General features: G+C 39.2%; 1 protein-coding gene across 2 annotated transcripts in view; it reads right to left on the reverse strand.

The window, feature by feature from the left end:
• The window catches only part of LOC126181890 (serine/threonine-protein kinase 10), a 175,393-nt gene that overhangs the window by 112,641 nt on the left and 44,120 nt on the right, over positions 1 to 18,632 (reverse strand). For both annotated transcript variants that reach the window (XM_049924808.1, XM_049924807.1), the window contains exons 4-7: positions 16,503 to 16,701; positions 16,207 to 16,337; positions 9,982 to 10,200; positions 7,310 to 7,414 (exon numbers count right to left, since the gene is read on the reverse strand). In XM_049924808.1, coding sequence (XP_049780765.1) covers positions 7,310 to 7,414; positions 9,982 to 10,200; positions 16,207 to 16,337; positions 16,503 to 16,701 — 654 coding nt within the window. The remainder of the gene's footprint in view (positions 1 to 7,309; positions 7,415 to 9,981; positions 10,201 to 16,206; positions 16,338 to 16,502; positions 16,702 to 18,632) is intronic.

The raw sequence follows: 18,632 nt of genomic DNA on the forward strand, positions 1-18,632 counted from the left end.
TACGCCGTCCATAGCTTATGCAGAAAAATTACTATGGTTAATGTCAGAAATTTTCATCACTCTTGTTTTTAATCGCAATGCTATGTTAGCTAAGACCGAGGACATGTTACGTTTCTGTCAGGTCGCCTAAGAAGCATATTGCTTTTGCCATATATAACTTACTTCTGTTTAAAAATTAAATGATATTCAAAGCTACACTGTTCTCTGCTCATCCCTTTTTATGTCTTTATTGCAACTGTTCCCATCACTGCATGTTAGTTTGATCATTTGCCTGGCCAATGCTGTCCAAGTTAAATGTTCCAGTAAAGCTGTTGGTATCATCACGGAGTCGATGAACGCATAATGCACAGTGTAAAACATATCCTCATCCAGAAAATGCAGGAGAATACACAGTGTACTGTTTACATGAGGTTTATTCTTATGATGAAAGGAGTATAGTTTCCGTGCACTTGTAAATTCTATATTAGGGAGGTTACAGACTTTTTTTTCCACTCCCACGTGTTCTGAGGAATCTATACAGAAAGACTGTGTGACATGCGCTGCCATTTCTTGGTACAGTTCAGTACTATTTACTTGTGATTTCACTCTCACCAACTGTACATTTTAGATCAGAAAAAAAGTACAATTTTGATACCCTAGTGCAATTTCAATCAATGCAGTTCTTTAGTTTAGTCCATCAAGACTGGTTACTGTACACATATTATACTCAATTACTACAAATAAGTTCTGTACATTTAAACATATTTTCTCTCTTTAATTTTTAAAGCCTTATTTTTTCTCTTAGATGCCCCAAAAAGACCAGAAAAGAAAACCTACAATAAATGGAGTCCAACTGCATTATATGAGGCAATAAAGTGTGTAATGGATGGAGATTTGAGCCTTTGAGCTGCATCAGAATTATACAACACTCCTTTCAGCACTCTGCATGGTAACATACAAATAAAAAAGAAAATGTACGCCAGATTAGCTGCGATTATAGAAAGCAGAACTGGTCACCCAACGACACGCAATTCTGAAATGGAGGATGGTATGGTCCAGATAGCTGTATTTCTAGAACAGTGAGGATTGAATCTGTTGCTATTCCAGTTAAGAAGAGCTGCATTTCGGTTGGCCGAGAAAAATAATTTGGAACATCCATGGAACTTAGAAAGCAAGTTTGCTGGGATCAATTGGTTTAGAGTATTTATCAAGAGACATGCTAACCTTAACCTTCGAAAACCCAAGCGCCTTTCTTGAGCCATATCTGAAGGCTTAAATAAAGTGAAAATATGGACATATGTGCAGAATTTAGAAGAAATATGCAAGGAATATAAACCAGACGAGTCCAGTTTTCCTCTTAACAACCCCCCCCCCCCCCTCCCCGAATAGCTAGTTGTAAAGGTACACATTCACTGTTAACCAAGGCTCGTGCTCTTTCAGCACCTACCGATCAAGCTACTAGTAGCATTCTGGGCGAAGAATGCATATCTTTGAAGGATGTAACTGAAGAGCATGGCAAATCCATAACACCACCATCCTGTACCATTTCTCAGTATGATGCTGTCAATGACATTCTGCCAATTCTAGAGAAAAAAATATTGTCTCGGAAAAGGAAACCACAGACATCAGTTCGACTCACTTCCGATGAAAACCTGGAAAACCTCTGCAACAAGAGAAATCTTTGCTGTCACTAATGTAATGTTTGACACCACAAAGTTTGCGTTGGTGCCAAAGGAAAAAACTGCTTTTTATGTGGAAGATGTCAATGATCAGAATTGTACCAAGAAGTGATCACACAATTGTACCTAGTGTGGTACATTTTCAAACAGTTTTACTCAATTCTGTAACTTCTTCTTGTGTTTAAACCAACACTTGTAATGGTTTAATATTTGTGTTACACATTCATCAAACATCCAAGAAAGTACCGTCATTTAAATTATTTCTTTCCTCAATATGTTTGCAGTTACAATAGCATTTGTCTGAAATGACAAAATTGTGCCACCGTACCCTACACAGCACAAAATGAATCAGTTCAATTTTAGGAAGACACTTTAAGGAAATTCATACTTAACAAAGTTTACCACCACATTCTTCATCACTGTAAACTGTGCCAATGCACATTCACTCAGTTTCCCCTTTTGCTGCACACAGGTAATTCTGTTATTAACATATGTAACAGTTTTGTACTATCTGCACAGAAATATTATTAAAGATTACATCTCAGAAGCAGACTAAACTGTAGTGTAGCATGAGGTCTAGGTTAGCTAAAGAGGTCACAGTTGGTTGAGAGTTGGTGAAGCCAATGAATGTGAATACTAAATATAGGTTGTGGTGAGAATCTAATCTGCAGTGTAGCTAAAGGTCTATGTTAGCTTGGAAGCTCACAGTTTCATTATCCATTATTTCACTTTACTAGTGTCCAAAACCCTGCAGTATATTAGAAATGACAGATTTTTGTCTTGGGGGTTTTACATTTATTTATTTATTTGTTTACTTACAACCAAAATTTGAATATAAAATTTCTGAAAAAGCTCTATGTATCAATAACAGATTGCGGCAAAAGCGGAAGTGTAGTGCTCCACAATGCAAGCAATTCATAAGTGTTTCTGGGTAGTAACAAAATTCCATAGATTTCACAAATTACTTTATATGAGTAGGTCCTGGCAACCAAAATTCTGTGTTTCAAATAAATTCACTAGTAACTATTTAAATTTAAGAAGTGCAAAACTGCTATAAATGTATTAGTAACTGAAATGTCAACATGAGACAAAAGCAGGAAATTAAAGCTTTAAGTTACTTCATTTATTTGTGTGTATGTTTTTACCCTTGTAAATGAAATGCTTTTTATCCAAAAATTTAGTCTTACCGCATGCTGGGACATGGTATGTTAAAGTGGTTGTTATGTTGAATAATTATGATTTCTCTCATGATCGGTACAAAAGCATATCGTTACATTATTGGCTACATAAATCAGTTGTCTTGCTTTTATAACTTCCCATGATCACTCACAACAGGCACTACCAAAATAAATGTCAAGGTTACAGCATGAGGAGCCTCTCAGATTTTTACTGAGAAATTTTCTACTGAAGTTTTATATAGAAAAATTACCCAACACCACCTTCTGATATGTTTATTATAGTATGATGAATAACAACTTTGCCAGATTAGACAATGATGGATGTGATCCTGTTACGCTGTCAGTTCCAACACCAGATGTGATGCTGATTGACTTTCTTCCAGCTTGGTGGACTGAACAACTGCTGAGAATATGTTGCGCAGTGATACAATGCTGCACACTTTTGTTACAATCACATGTCGTAACGATGTTTCAAAGAAAGTAGTACACAAGTCAATGTTAACTCTGTCACAGTTTTCTTTGATAAGTGATGAATTTTTTCCCCTTCCTTGTTACCTGTTTGTAATGGTATAAGATGGAACTGTTCCACTTGTTCTTGTTGCACTCTGGATATCAATATATAAGAGGCGTTCAAAAAGAAACGAGCTGGAGGCATAATTACAGAAACCAGTACCTGTACGTTAGAAGTATTAACCCTGTCTGTTGAGATACTTGTCCCACTGTGTAATCACTGGGAGAGAGGTCCGGACTGTATGGAGGATGGCCGAGAACCTCCCATTTGAATTTCTGCAGGAGTGCCGCGACTGTGTTGGCTGTAGAAGGCTTTGCATTGCCATGGAGCAGAATGACCCCACGAGTGTGATTGCCTGGATGTTTTGATTTTATTGGTTGGCGAAGTGTGGTCGAGGTTTGTGAGTAACACTGGGCATTCACTGTTGTCCCTGTGATTACGATATTTTTGGTCCCATTAAAAAGGCTCTGAGGGTCAAATTATTCACCTCAGACGACGAGTCCAGCTGTACGCGCGGAACTGGTTAACAGCGCAGACCCAGGAATTTTATATTCACTGCCTTGTGTCACAGTGGGGCAAGTGTCTCAACAGCCAGGGTCAACACTTCTAACATACAGGCACTGGTTTCTGTAATTAGGCCTCCGGCTCGTTTCTTTTTTAACGCCCCTTACAATATTTTTTTCTTTATTTGATCTAGTTTTATGAAAAAAAAAATGTGGAATTGAATTTTTTTTTGTGAAGAAATAGTTGTATGTTTATAAATTGACATAAACTCATATGAAAATCATTCTCCTTTTCTCTGCAAAGAGCTTACTTTCTTCACACATGTTCTACTTCAAAAATTATTTGTAACCAAAGTTCTAGTGTTCCAGAACATTTGAGTCTTAAGAAATGATTATTTCCAAAAAGAGTATCATAGTTTTGCAGCTCAAATTTTTCTTATTCCACAAATTGTGTACTTTCACTATGAAAGGTTTGTTTTCCAATTATTCAATTTTGAAAGTCTAATTTTTTAGCAACTTTTGGTGGGCTTTGTGAAATTCAGCACACATAGAAATTATATTCACAAGATAGTTCCTATAATTTTTCCTCTTTTGTTTGAACAAACAGTTTACAGTTAAATGAATGTGTTGTTTGGTGTACTATGATTTTATGTCCTCTTACTTTGCTTCCTTCTGTGGTACTATTAAAAATATAACAACAAATTCTATATCTAAAAACAAAGTAGATGTGACTTACCAAATGAAAGTGCTGGCAGGTCGACAGACACACATACGAACACAAACATACACACAAAATTCAAGCTTTCGCAACAAACTGTTGCCTCATCAGGAAAGAGGGAAGGAGAGGGAAAGACGAAAGGATGTGGGTTTTAAGGGAGAGGGTAAGGAGTCATTCCAGTCCCGGGAGCGGAAAGACTTACCTTAGGGGGAAAAAAGGACGGGTATACACTCGCACACACACACATATCCATCCACACATATACAGACACAAGCAGACATATTTAAAGACAAAGAGTTTGGGCAGAGATGTCAGTCGAGGCAGAAGTGCTGAGGCAAAGACATTGTTGAATGACAGGTGAGGTATGAGTGGCGGCAACTTGAAATTAGCGGAGATTGAGGCCTGGTGGATAACGGGATGAGAGGATATATTGAAGAGCAAGTTCCCATCTCCGGAGTTCGGATAGGTTGGTGTTAGTAGGAAGTATCCAGATAACCCGGACGGTGTAACACTGCGCCAAGATGTGCTGGTCGTGCACCAAGGCATGTTTAGCCACAGGGTGATCCTCATTACCAACAAACACTGTCTGCCTGTGTCCATTCATGCGAATGGACAGTTTGTTGCTGACAGTGTTTGTTGGTAATGAGGATCACCCTGTGGCTAAACATGCCTTGGTGCACGACCAGCACATCTTGGCGCAGTGTTACACCGTCCGGGTTATCTGGATACTTCCTACTAACACCAACCTATCCGAACTCCGGAGATGGGAACTTGCTCTTCAATATATCCTCTCATCCCGTTATCCACCAGGCCTCAATCTCCGCTAATTTCAAGTTGCCGCCACTCATACCTCACCTGTCATTCAACAACGTCTTTGCCTCAGCACTTCTGCCTCGACTGACATCTCTGCCCAAACTCTTTGTCTTTAAATATGTCTGCTTGTGTCTGTATATGTGTGGATGGATATGTGTGTGTGTGCGAGTGTATACCCGTCCTTTTTTCCCCCTAAGGTAAGTCTTTCCGCTCCCGGGACTGGAATGACTCCTTACCCTCTCCCTTAAAACCCACATCCTTTCGTCTTTCCCTCTCCTTCCCTCTTTCCTGATGAGGCAACAGTTTGTTGCGAAAGCTTGAATTTTGTGTGTATGTTTGTGTTCGTATGTGTGTCTGTCGACCTGCCAGCACTTTCATTTGGTAAGTCACATCTACTTTGTTTTTAGATATATTTTTCCTTCGTGGAATGTTTCCTTCTATTATAACAACAAATTCTGATTTTTAGTCTTACGGATGTCAGTAAGGAGTTGTACAGATGATCTACGCAGTCTACAGTAGTCACTCATATCATCATCATCATCATCATCATCATCATCATCATCATCATCATCATCATCATGTAGTCAGTTTAGTGTTAACAAGTACAGAGTCTGAAACTTCCTAGCAGATTAGAACTGTTTCAGACTGGGACTCTAACTTGGGATCTTTGCCTCTTGCAGGCAAGTGTTACACTGACTGAGCTATCCAGCACAGCTTACGACCCATCCTCACAGCTTTACTTCCACACCAGTAACCTTTATCCTACCTTCCAATCTTACAGAAGTTCTCCTGCCCACATTTCAAGACTTGTACTCCTGGAAGAAAGGATATTCCAAAGGTCTCCGGTTTGAGTCCCAGTCCAGCACTCAGTTTTAATCTGTCAGGGGGTCTCAACTCAGTGCATACCCTGATGCAAGGTGAAAATTCATTCAGTGTAGTGTCCATAGCCAACTTGATACCATCTTTAGGTCACTACCAGACAAACTGTACAATTATGTTGTGAATCACTCTGCAGTTAGCTAGCAAACAGTAAACATCATTTATTGAGTATTTTGTACTAAGATATGATATGTGCCATGACTAAGTAACTAAAATCAATTTCAATGTTGTTAGTTCATCAGAATTCGACAATGGAAGTGTGCTGTAAGTAAGTTGCCATACTGCCAAATCAATTGCAGTGGAGTTTAGGTCCTGGCCTGTGATGTGTGAACTATATAAATCTATAAATACAAGAAGATCATCTTAATATTTATGGTGTCAATAAAGTAAAAAGATTTGAAGCTAACTTCTACATTGCTTTGACCATCCTTTAACAAACTGGTCAATAAAACAAATAAATGCAGGAAGAGGGATGCCAAAAAAGCACCTACCAAGGGCAGAAAATCCAGGTCAGTAACCTAGCAGATTCCTGAGCACTGTTTGGCTATTCACTGTGTAAAATTATGTTTATCTGAAGTATTTTCTCCCTCCTTATGAGAGAACCTTCGAAATTTACTAGAGAACTGTAGTTCACTTCTTCTGGAACAAAGTTTATTTTTCCCCTCAGTTACTGCTCACACATTTATATATAAATAGAGGACCACTTCTGTATCTTCAGGCTTAATTATTGCTGCTTTTATGTTTACTGTGATATGATGCTTATTAACATATGGGTCAGGTGCTAAATTCTATGTGCCGAGGACACAAAACAGAAGAACATTCTCAAACTAAAGAAAAGAATCCTCGTATCTCTTTCCTATTGCAGGAGACCATTGCAGACGAGAGAAGGATTAAAAGAAGCTGCTGAGTGAAGGATTAAATGTAGCTGTCCAGCATGGTAGAAACACCAACTGCTACAGCACAAAAGCACAGTGTGTCATGTATACAATTTTTGTCTACCTAGGTGATACCAGGGAAATATTTTGTGGAATAATTTAGTCTACACTTACCTCTGGTTCTTCATCCATAACTTCTTCTTCAACAACTTCTGCTTTATACTCCAGCAACAGATCACGTATAGGCTTTGAGTCCAGAGTGCAGTTGATGAAGGGATGCTAATGAAAGAAATATCGTCAATTCATAGAGCTGAAATCAAGGTATGTTTACACTGCATAATTAGAGAAAATGGTTGGGTCTGAATGGCAGCATGGGATGTAATTTTAAATATATGAATTATTATTCCTTATTTATATAAATGACTTGACATCTCACAATGTTCACATAGAAACAATTATTTTTGCTTATGATGCAAGCATCACAATTAAGTCCTTCAGCGTTGCACAATCATAAGGGCAGTGAAGCAATCAGTAAAATAAATGATGGCTTCTTTATCAATGGATCACCACTTCACTTTTATAAAACCATATTTCATACAGTGTTGTACAAGGCAGAGCATGATTTTGATGTGAAAGGGCAATATGTAAAAATTATGTTAAAAATTTCTGTGCTGCACATGTAAATCCCGTATAATACATCAAAAGTTCAGCTCTTTTGCTCTGCGTGTTAGCGTTAATTCTGGTAATCAGAAAGTTAGTTTTATTGGCATATTTAATTAGTAACATCACACGGAATATGATTCTGGGGCAAATCTACACTTACACATTCCATATTCATTGAATAGAAATGTTGAGAAAGGATAGTGTGCATCATATATCATGAAGTATTTTGTAAACATATTTACAGCAGTTATGTGTACTACCATCATCTTCAAAATACATTTAATCCCTTGCTATGTTTGTTGTCTAAACATATTCAGTACGTGAAAACAACAGTGGGGTTCATAAACATAATGGTTGGATCAAAGTAAGGAAACAAATATACAAGGAAAGAATTAGACATGAGATATACGAGGGTAAGTCAATTTTTATCCGCAAAGCAATTATAAAATTGTATTGTAATCAAAGAGGAAACTTACAAGAACATCATTTTTCGACATAATCTACTTGCGTTTCAACGCATCTGGTCCATTGTTGTACAAGCTTCCTGATGCCCTCATAAAGGAAGGTTCTTGGATGAGCTATGAGCCAGGAATGCACCGCTTTTTTCATTGCTTCGTACGAGGCAAATCGACGGCACCTTAATGCGAGTTTGAGTGGACCAAACACGTGATAACCAGAAGGGGCAAGGTCAGGACTATATGGAGGGCAACCCAGTACTTCAAATTTGAGTTTCTGGAGCGTTTCAGCAGTGTGGGCCAACAGTATGCATACGCGCATTGTCGTGTAACAACACAACACCTTTTGACAAGAATCCTCGGCGTTTGCTTCGAATTGCAGACTATAGCCCGGCAGTAGCATCTCGCTGTAACATACACTGTTTATTGTTGTGCTCCTTTCCCCATAATGTTCCAGTACTGGACCTTGTGCGTCGCAAAAAACCGTAAGCTTCAGTTTTCCTGTGGACTGTAGGGTCTTGAACTTTTTCTTGCATGGCAAATTTGGACGTTTCCATTCCATATTCTGCTGTTTACTCTCCAGCTCGTAATGATGGACCCGTGTTTTGTCACCAGTAATGACCCTGTCTAAGAAGTTGTCAACTTCATTACCACAGCGATCCAAATGTTTTTCGCAGATGTCCAAGCGTGTTTGTTTATACAACTGTGTGAGTGTTTTGGGACGCATCTTGCACAAACTTTATGAAACCCAAGTCTGTTGCGGATGATTTCGTAGGCAGAACCATGACTAATTTGCAGATAATGTTCCACTTCATCAATAGTTAATCGTCAGTCTAAGAGAATCATTTCATGTGAAAGCTCAATGGTTTCTTCATTTGTGGTGGTAAATGGTTGTCCGGCTCCTTCATGTGCATAACACGTATGTGATCATTTCGGAATTTTTCAATCCATTCGTAGACACTCTTTGTGACAAAACACTGTTCCCATACTGTACTGAAAGTCTTTGATGAATTTTGGCCCCTGATACGCCTTCTGATCACAAAAAACGGATCACTGAACGTTGCTGCTCTTTGGTGCAAATAGACAGCAGAGCAGCAATGATTAACAGCATGGCAGCAATAATGAAACTAACCTAGCAGCTTGAAAATTGCAAATACATAACAACAAATAAAAAAGCATGCATCATCAAGGTAAAATGACAGTACTACCAAGCTACACAAAAATATAACTAAATTGCGGATAATAATTGACTTACACCTGTATTACAGATATAACTACACAGAGCACAAAGATGTAAAGGAACAAGTTCTGCGAATGTCAGAAAATGTTCCCAAAGCAAGCCTTATACGAACAACCTTCAGGGAGAAGATCAGCAGGGCAGACTGGAGACAAAATAGTGAAACTGGAAAATGCCAGGCTTGACCTAAACCTTGAGAAGAAGAAAATAATGCACACACACGCACAGCCTAAACCTTGAGAAGAAGAAAATAATGCACACACACGCACAGCCTAAACCTTGAGAAGAAGAAAATAATGGGCCCAAGTGCGCGCACTCGTGGGTGGGGATTGGGGCGGGGACGTGAGCACATATGACCACTACACAAATTTCACTTGCGTGTAATGTGATACCACTATCTAGTGATGCTGTGGTCTGAAAAGAGGAGGAGGAGCTGGAATAGAAGGAAGAAGAAAAGATTAAAAGGAAGTAATAGAAAGGATGAGTTGTACCTTTATAAGGTCACCAGCTGTTGGCCTCTGAGTAGGATCCTTAATAAGACACCTTGCAATAAATTCATTAAAGTCCTTTGACCACTTGGAAGGTTGGTCTAACTTTGGAGGGTCGGACTTTTGAATTTTCAGTAACACTCTCATTGGTGACATCTCATGATTTGGTGGTTCCATTTGTGCAAATTCAATTAATGTTATTCCAAGTGACCAAATATCCACCTGCAAAAGAATGAAGCAAGAATATAAAATGAAATACACTGTGGGAATATCATCTGACTGTCCTGACTAATATCATCTGACTGCCAAGACTACATTACAATACTATAAAATTATGAGACAATGAATGGCCAGTATACTTACCTTCACCAGGTGAGATAAATTAAAGGTAAAAACAATGTCCTATCTGTTGGAACTGTTAACATTCCCTCCCACCACCACACAGAACCCAGAACCGAAACAGACACAGAACACAGTCATAAACATTTCCTCCAAAAGTCTTAGTCCCACAGAAGTATCAGTCCTTTCCAAAGGCCTCACCTTTTGACCCACTCCCAAATTCAATCATGCAGGGGTTCTTAAAGACCTTCTCTCCTTCTCCTGGTCCCTATACTGAAAATACTTTTCTGCCACCAACCCTACCAATCAGACTCAACCAAAGACCAATGTTGAATCCTGCATGACTCAGTTCACTCCCACATCCAACTGTGATTCACCCCCACTGTCCCCTAATCACTCCCTGTTAAATTTGCAAAATTTCTTAACCTTGAACCTTGCCTCATCATCATTTCCCAAATCCCTCACCATGGAAACTAACCTTACATCTGCAGAAAGAATTGCAATCCACCACCTAAAAATTGACCCTGACCTTATAATCCTACCTGCTGACTGTTGTTTTGAACTGCAAGGATTATCTGACAGTAGGACTCCCTTGACATCTCCCCCATTTGCTTCACCTGGGCCTACTCAACCCAACAAGTCACATTCCTCAATGTTCATCTCCATCTCAAAGATGGCTACATCAGTACCTCTGTCCATATCAAACCTACCAACTACCAGCAACAACTCCACTTCAACAGCTACATACCAAGAAGTTCCTTCCATACAGCCTAGCAATCCGTGGCCGTCACATTTGCAGTGACGAGCAGTCACTCTCAAAACATATCGAGAGTCTCAATGAGGCCTTCACAGACTGTAATTGCCCTTCCAAACTAATATAAAAACAGATTTCCCGTGCCTTATCTTTCCAGTCTCTCACCACCTTCCAAAGTCACACTGTCCGGCCAAAGAGGGGAATTCCCCTCGTGACTCAGAACCACCCTGACCTGGAGCAACTGAATTACATTCTCCACCAGGATTTCAGCTACCTCTTGTCATGCCCTGAAATGAGAAATGTCCCACCCACTGTCCTACCCACCCCTCCTACAGTTGTATTCCGCTTACACAATGTCCTCGTCCATCCCTACACAACCCCTGCTCCCAACCCTTTACCTCATGGCTCATATCCCTGTAATAGATCTAGACGCAAGATCTGTCCCATACATCCTCCCACCACCATCTACTCCAGTTCAGTCACAAACATCATCTATCCCATCAAAGGCTGAGCTATCTGTGAAACCAGTTATGGGATTTACAAGTTAAGCTACAACCACTGTGCTGCATTATATGTGGGTATGACAACCAACAAGCTGTTTGTCTGTATGAATGGCCACCGACAAACTGTGGCAAGGAAACAGCTGGACACCCAGTTGCCGAGCGTGTGTGTGTGTGTGTGTGTGTGTGTGTGTGTGTGTGATCTATTTTCTACACAATAGTCTTATTGTGTGCCTATCTGCAACTCAGCATCTACGCTATGTGGTGAGAAGCAACTATTCTTTTCATAATATTATTACATTCCGTCCTGGATTTTTCATTGTCTGACTTGTTTGTTCTTTCCTTAGAAATACGTCTGAAGGTTGGGATAAAGTGAGTGGTCACTCAGACCCCAGGTTGTTACTGCCTCCTGTTACTAACAAAATAAATTTGTCTGACTAAGTCAGATGCATATGGCATGTAGGAACAGCATTACAGTTTTAAAAAGTTTTATAAAAGTGACTGTTTTTATAACATATAATTGAACAATATATAATGACAAAACTAATGATACAAAGGAATTAAAAGAAAGGAAAACATATCCAATTATTGTTTTAAGTGTTTCCCCACTTCAATATTTGAAGTGGCTCCTTTTACTTGAGAGATTTCACACATTTTCTTTTATATGCTATAAAATTTTGTAATGGCAAATGCACTTCAATTAGCCATCCAAGATCGAAATTTTGATTTCTCAGCAGTGTTAATGCATCCTTGTGAATGTCTGGTAAAGCAAATAAGTTAATATATAATAGTCTATTCTTTAGAAAGTACATAGCACACACATTCTAAATTAGTGGAATGAATTCCACAAAACTGTTGTGTTCTGAAATACTAAACTAACAAGGGGCCTTCCAGACTGGTCCTTTTAGATGTGCTTCCTACTAGTATGATTTGAATGCATGTCCAGAATGTGAAAACTTTTAAGGCCTGTTAACTACAAAATATTTTGAGCATACCAATAGAGTCACTGGGAGCCAAGAGCATAGCATTTAGGTCTTAATAGCAAAGATTCAAGCTCTGTTCTCACTAGTAGCAATGTGTTTTTTTTTTTTTTTTACATGAATAATTCATTAATTATAAAATGAAAATGTTAATAACGAGTATGGAATCATAATTTTCAATAAAAATAAAATCTGTCTACCTTTAAATATTCATCTCATGAAATTAAATTAAAATTTGAGGCAAAAATGTGAAGCACCATTTTGTTAAATGATATGCTGTTCAATATCTAGAAATAAAAAGGTGTTTTATTTTCTATTCATTTCTTTTTTCTGTATTGCATTTTAATTAATTGTGAATATTTGTATTTTCCTGCAATTACTATTTAAAAGCAAAAAGATTTATGATTCAATATTGCTAAGTAAGGACTTGTAGTCCAGCAACAGAACAGACCAGTGAAATGGGTGGCTGAAGTGTGGCCTAGTAGGTGCCTTGGCAAGTCAAAGCAAATAGTTCCAAAAGTCGACAACAAGAACAGTTTGTTGTCATGAGAAATTCTGGCAGCTGCCACTACAACCTGGGGTAGGGGTGCCTGCTTCATCAATAGGCGACATACACTTCATCATTAGGAGGTGCGATTATTGTGGCCCTACTTGTGCCTGCGACATTATGTGGGCACAACTGGGCAATTAGTTCAAGCCATATCATTCCACTATGCCTCTATTTAGGATGTCACCTGAATGACGCCATTTAGTGCAACCAACACACTATCCTGAATGCCTTTGCCAATGAGCCACCAGCAGTCCTCCATGAGCTACACTCTGCAACAGTGGTCTCAGTGGACTCCAACCCCAAATCGATTCAGGATCCTTTATGGCTACAATTAACTTGACCACTTATAGGGAGCTAGGCTCACTGACACTACAATCTTTTGTAAAGCAACTGAAGAGCTACAGTAATGATAACATTGATGTGCTGGGACAGATTTGCTCTACGTTAAAAAATCAGGAATATTCCCTGATGGATTGCAAATTAGTTGTAGCCATCAAGGGGGCTACTAACATTTTAGGTTTAGAGCTTTTTAATTCACTCGGTTTACAGGTTCATGGTTCTACCAAGCAAATTCAACCACTCCTTCCCAGTGCACATCACAAGGACCTCTTGGGAAAGCATGACCCAATATTTTCCAGAAAATCTACTTGTGTAGCAGTCATGAGGTACATATCACATTGAAGTCATCAACAGTGCCCAAATTTTGTGAAGTACAAAACATGCCTTTCTGCCTTATGGGAAAAACTATAAGCGGAACTTCAATAGTTGCACAGTGAGGGAGTCCCGACTTTGGTCACAAATAATTATGACACAACCAAATTACTAATTATGGCAGCTTATGCATCAGTTACAGCCTCGAGTTGGTCCTCTCCTGCAAAGTAAATGGTGGAGAGCGCCCTAATGCTTTCACAAAAAAAACATTGATGCCTGCACAGTGCAAACATAGCCACATCAAAAAGAAGGCATTGGCCATTTTATTCACTTGGAAAAAGTAACTCAATTATGTGCAAGGAATCTAATTTTTTTGTTCTTACAGATCATAAACCACTGCTACCCTCATTCAATGCAACCGTGGGCATACGTACCAAACAGCTAGACAACTCTAGCACTGGGCCATGTGCTATCAGAATACACTTAACAATTTTTAGTATTGATCCATGACTCAAAATCCAAATACGGCCACACTCTCTCGACTTGCAGTGGAGCAAGAGCCAGACTTCGACAACATTCTAGAGATTTGCTTCCGTATGGACTGTGAATCAAAACAAACATTCCAAGATTCCCTATCAATGCCAAAATGATCACCAAACTGATGCCAGAAAATGTCGCCGTCCACGACATCATGCTGTATGGGCAACATGGTTGGCCAGCAGATAAAACACTCTTGTGAAACCCAGAAGTGCTTGCCTACTGGCATTGCCACCATGAAGTGTCATTGCTTAATGGGTTTCTTGTCCTCCACAATGAAAATGTAAAGGCAAGAGTCACCTCCTGAAAGTCAAGCAGTACCATATTTTAATCTTGCTATGCCAAGGCCATTGGGGTACAGTAATTACCAATCAGATGGCCTGAGAGGGCATGTTCTGTAGTAGTATCGAAAAAGATACTGAACATATAATCACAACCTGCCAAAGTGCCAGCACAATTATACAGCTCCAGCACACAAATACTTCCAATAGTCTCGAGCAGTGAAACCATGGTCCAGGCTCTTTCTTTACTTTTCAGGTCCGTTCCTGGCATCTCATTGGATCATACTAGTCAATTCAGCGAGCAAATTCCCTTACGTTTCTCCCATGCATTCAGCAATGATGACCATAACCATTCAAACATAAGCAAGGATCTTTGCTATTAAAGTCCTCCCAGAAACTGTTGTGGCTGACAATGGCCCACAGTTTACGTCCCTGGCATTCCACCAATTTTGTAACTCAAACAACATTTAATTTGTGCAAATGGCCCCTTTTCGTCTAGCATCCAACGGTAGAGCAGAATGCTTTGTTATGACTTTCAAATTTCAAATGGTGAACTTACTTATTACCCACAGTGTTGTTGATGCTCTCACACTCCTTTTGGCATAATATTGTTCTACTCACAGAATCGGGCGAGTAAAGAAGAGAGTGTACATGGGTGCCCTCAGCACTTTCATCTTTCTGCTCTGAAAACTGTGGCCCATGACCCTCTCAGAGGCCATGCCATTATTCCTGTAAGATTCACAATGAAGTGTGGACAATGTTTTCTTTTTGGGGCACAAGCACCTCTGGGCACTAGTGTGCATCATCAACATTCTCAGCAGCACTATGCTGGAAATCCAGCTGCAGGATCAATCCTGGCCCCACAAATGCATCAATCCACCATACAGCTATCTAAAAAATTTGACAATTTTCTGACTGACCCAAGTAGTCTGTGTTATTGTGACTTTATAAATTGCAGCCCTTCTGGCTTAATTTGAAGTGTCTTATGTTATTATCAACAAAGTGTTCGTTTTTTCTTTACCTGGGATCTTTTGCTTGCATAGCGAGTTCTTATCTGGTCACTTCACATATCCATTAACTAACATTTCCATTTCATAGCAAATACAGAAATCAAATGACAGTAAAAATAAAATAAAGTTGCTACTAACAAGAATTGAACTAGCAACTCTGCAATTACAAATATTTGCTTAACAGAGGCCAGGACTCTACAAAGTTTTTTTTTGCAGTGTATTACTTTACGTCATTGATGTCAAGCCATGGACCTTCACTCAGAAGAAAGCCAAAGAGGGCAGTTCGTAAGACCCCCTGGTGTGTGTGTGTGTGTGTGTGTGTGTGTGTGTGTGTGTGTGTGGGGGGGGGGGGGGGAGTGGGGAGAGGGGGAGGGAGGGAGGGAGAGAGAGAGAGGGAGAGGGAGAGGGAGAGGGGGAGGGGGAGAGAGAGAGAGAGAGAGAGAGAGAGAGAGAGAGAGAGAGAGAGAGAGAGAGAGAGAGATGGCAGAAATGGTGGAAATCAAGAGTACAATCACCATTCACAGTTCAGAAAATAGGGGCCCAGAGCACAATTCCAGTAATGAGATGTTACTTTTAAATACGACGAACAATGATGTGACTGATAAGATTACAGACACTGAACTCACCTTAAAATCATAGGGGTTGTCTCTAAACGTTTCGCACAGTACAACTTCAGGGGCCATCCAATATGGAGTTCCAATAAAAGTATCGTGCTTCTGTAATGTATATTTATTTTTTGCAGATACTCCGAAATCCGCTGCAAAAACAATTACTGGGTTACATATAATACTGTAGCAACAACAACAATTAAATATAATGTGAATAAATGAATCTGGTTCTTAATAAAAGCTTTGACTGGATAGTATACTTTTGATGACATTATCAGTTATGTTACAGAAGGTCATATACAATGAGCACATACCTAGTTTCACACCACCAGCCATTGTTAGCAGAACATTTCCAGCTTTGAGATCACGATGAATAACCTTTGATTCATGCAGAAAGTCTAGGCCTTTGCACATTTGCTGGCACACATAAGCTATTTGTGGTTCTGTAAGTGGTTTCTCTAATTCCACCATAATTGAATCTAGTGCGCCACCATCACAATATTCAATAAGCATCTGTGATAAAGAAAAGATCCAACAGAATTTAGTTCTTGAGGCTGATTACAAAACAAAGTATAGTTGAATTAATCTTTTCACACACACACGCACGCACGCACGCACGCACACACACACACACACACACACACACACACACACACACACACACACACAGAGACGAGGGAGGGAGGGAGGGAGTAGATGACATACAGCAAAATTAGCCCCTAACCAGTAAAATTAATAAAAAGTTTGGACTTCTGTAAAACAGAAGTTTACAAATTGGAATCGTGGCTCAAATTCATATGAAAAATAGAAGAAACCATCATAATGGGACATAGCAGTATGATAGAACTACATGGTGATTACGGCTCATTAAAAAAACTGAAGAACAACTCCCAAGATGGATGTCTGACAATCATTCAATGAGCTACAGAACCAAATGAAATTACTATTCCCATTATGGAATATAAGATGAGCTACCAGAACATTCCACACCTACAATAGCTAAGATGATAATGGGATGAAATCACATGAAGACAGCTTTCCACTCATTCGTATTTTATGCTTAGAAGGATATACATTTGGAGGCAAAAGAATATACAGGAATATACTTGCAATATTTGACAAATGACAACACAGGTGACAATTTTTGCACCAGAGGAAATGAAAACTGGATAAAGCATACATAATTGCAGTCCTCTAATATTCTGTGTGCCCATCATTAACAGTCATTGTTGCTTTACATAGTGTGGTATGAATTTGGTAATTACTGGCAGATTTCACAGTAATTTTGTCACTCTTCAATGAGGAAAATATTCCGATGTGACATGTGATGGTCTACCTTTTAAACTTCTTTCAATCAAATGTGGGATCTATCAAATATGACTCAAGTCAAACAACACACTAGTCACAGCATTTGAAGGATAATTTCATCTTGTGGGATGCTACACACCAGACACACTACGTGGACAGCATAGTACTCAATGGAGGGGGGGGACAAAAACAGAAGTGTAAATAGCTCCAGCACACTGCCCAACAAAAGGCAAGACAGTATCTCTATACTATCAGGTCACTGAAGAATCATTATGGATTATGTGAAAATGAATATATCTGCCAGTGCTGAGACTGGTGCACAGCATTTATTAGCCGCCACAATAACAGGGGGTTTGGTCAACAAATATGAGTGGTTCTACATTCCATGCTACAATCACATTTAATTGCACCGGTTCTTAGGTTTGACAAATAACAACACATCAAATAAAAAAACACAGCTTTATACAGTATTTCATCTTCCACAGTATACCTACACCTAAAGTCTATGTAAATTACAATTTTGTATTATTTGTGGTATACAAGGTCTGCTCAAAAAAATTCTGGAACTTTCTCCACAAAATTTTTCTACAGTTATCTTTCACTTATTGTGCTTGGTCTTCTTCGAAATACTCTCTTCCACAATTTATAAACTGCTCCCAATGCCATTTTCACTTCTGGAAACAGTCTTTATATGCCTCTTGCTGGATCGCACGAAACATAGCCTGCAAATTTTCTTTTATTTTGTCTATCGTTGCAAATCATTGTCCTTTCAATGTTTCAACATCATAGCCACAGACCCACACCTAACCATCAGTTATGATTTCCGTAAGGAACATCTTGTTCTCATTTGTGCGATCCAAAAGCTCTTCACAGATTGCGAGGTGAAGGACTGTCTGATTTTGACTGGGGCGAACTTTGCAGCAACACAATGTGTTCCACGATGTTGTGTTAGGATTTCATGATATGATCCAATGGAAATGATACATTCTTCAGCAATCCCTCAGACAGTCAGTCTTCGTGTAGTACGCACAATTTTGTTGACGTTCCTGACATGAGCATTGTTGGTAGACATCGAAGGGCGTCCTCAATGAGAGCTGTCTTAAACTTCCGCCCAGTCATTTTTATACCATATGAAC

The sequence above is a fragment of the Schistocerca cancellata genome, chromosome 1, assembly GCF_023864275.1.
Source record: "Schistocerca cancellata isolate TAMUIC-IGC-003103 chromosome 1, iqSchCanc2.1, whole genome shotgun sequence".
Taxonomy (NCBI): Eukaryota; Metazoa; Arthropoda; class Insecta; order Orthoptera; family Acrididae; genus Schistocerca; species Schistocerca cancellata.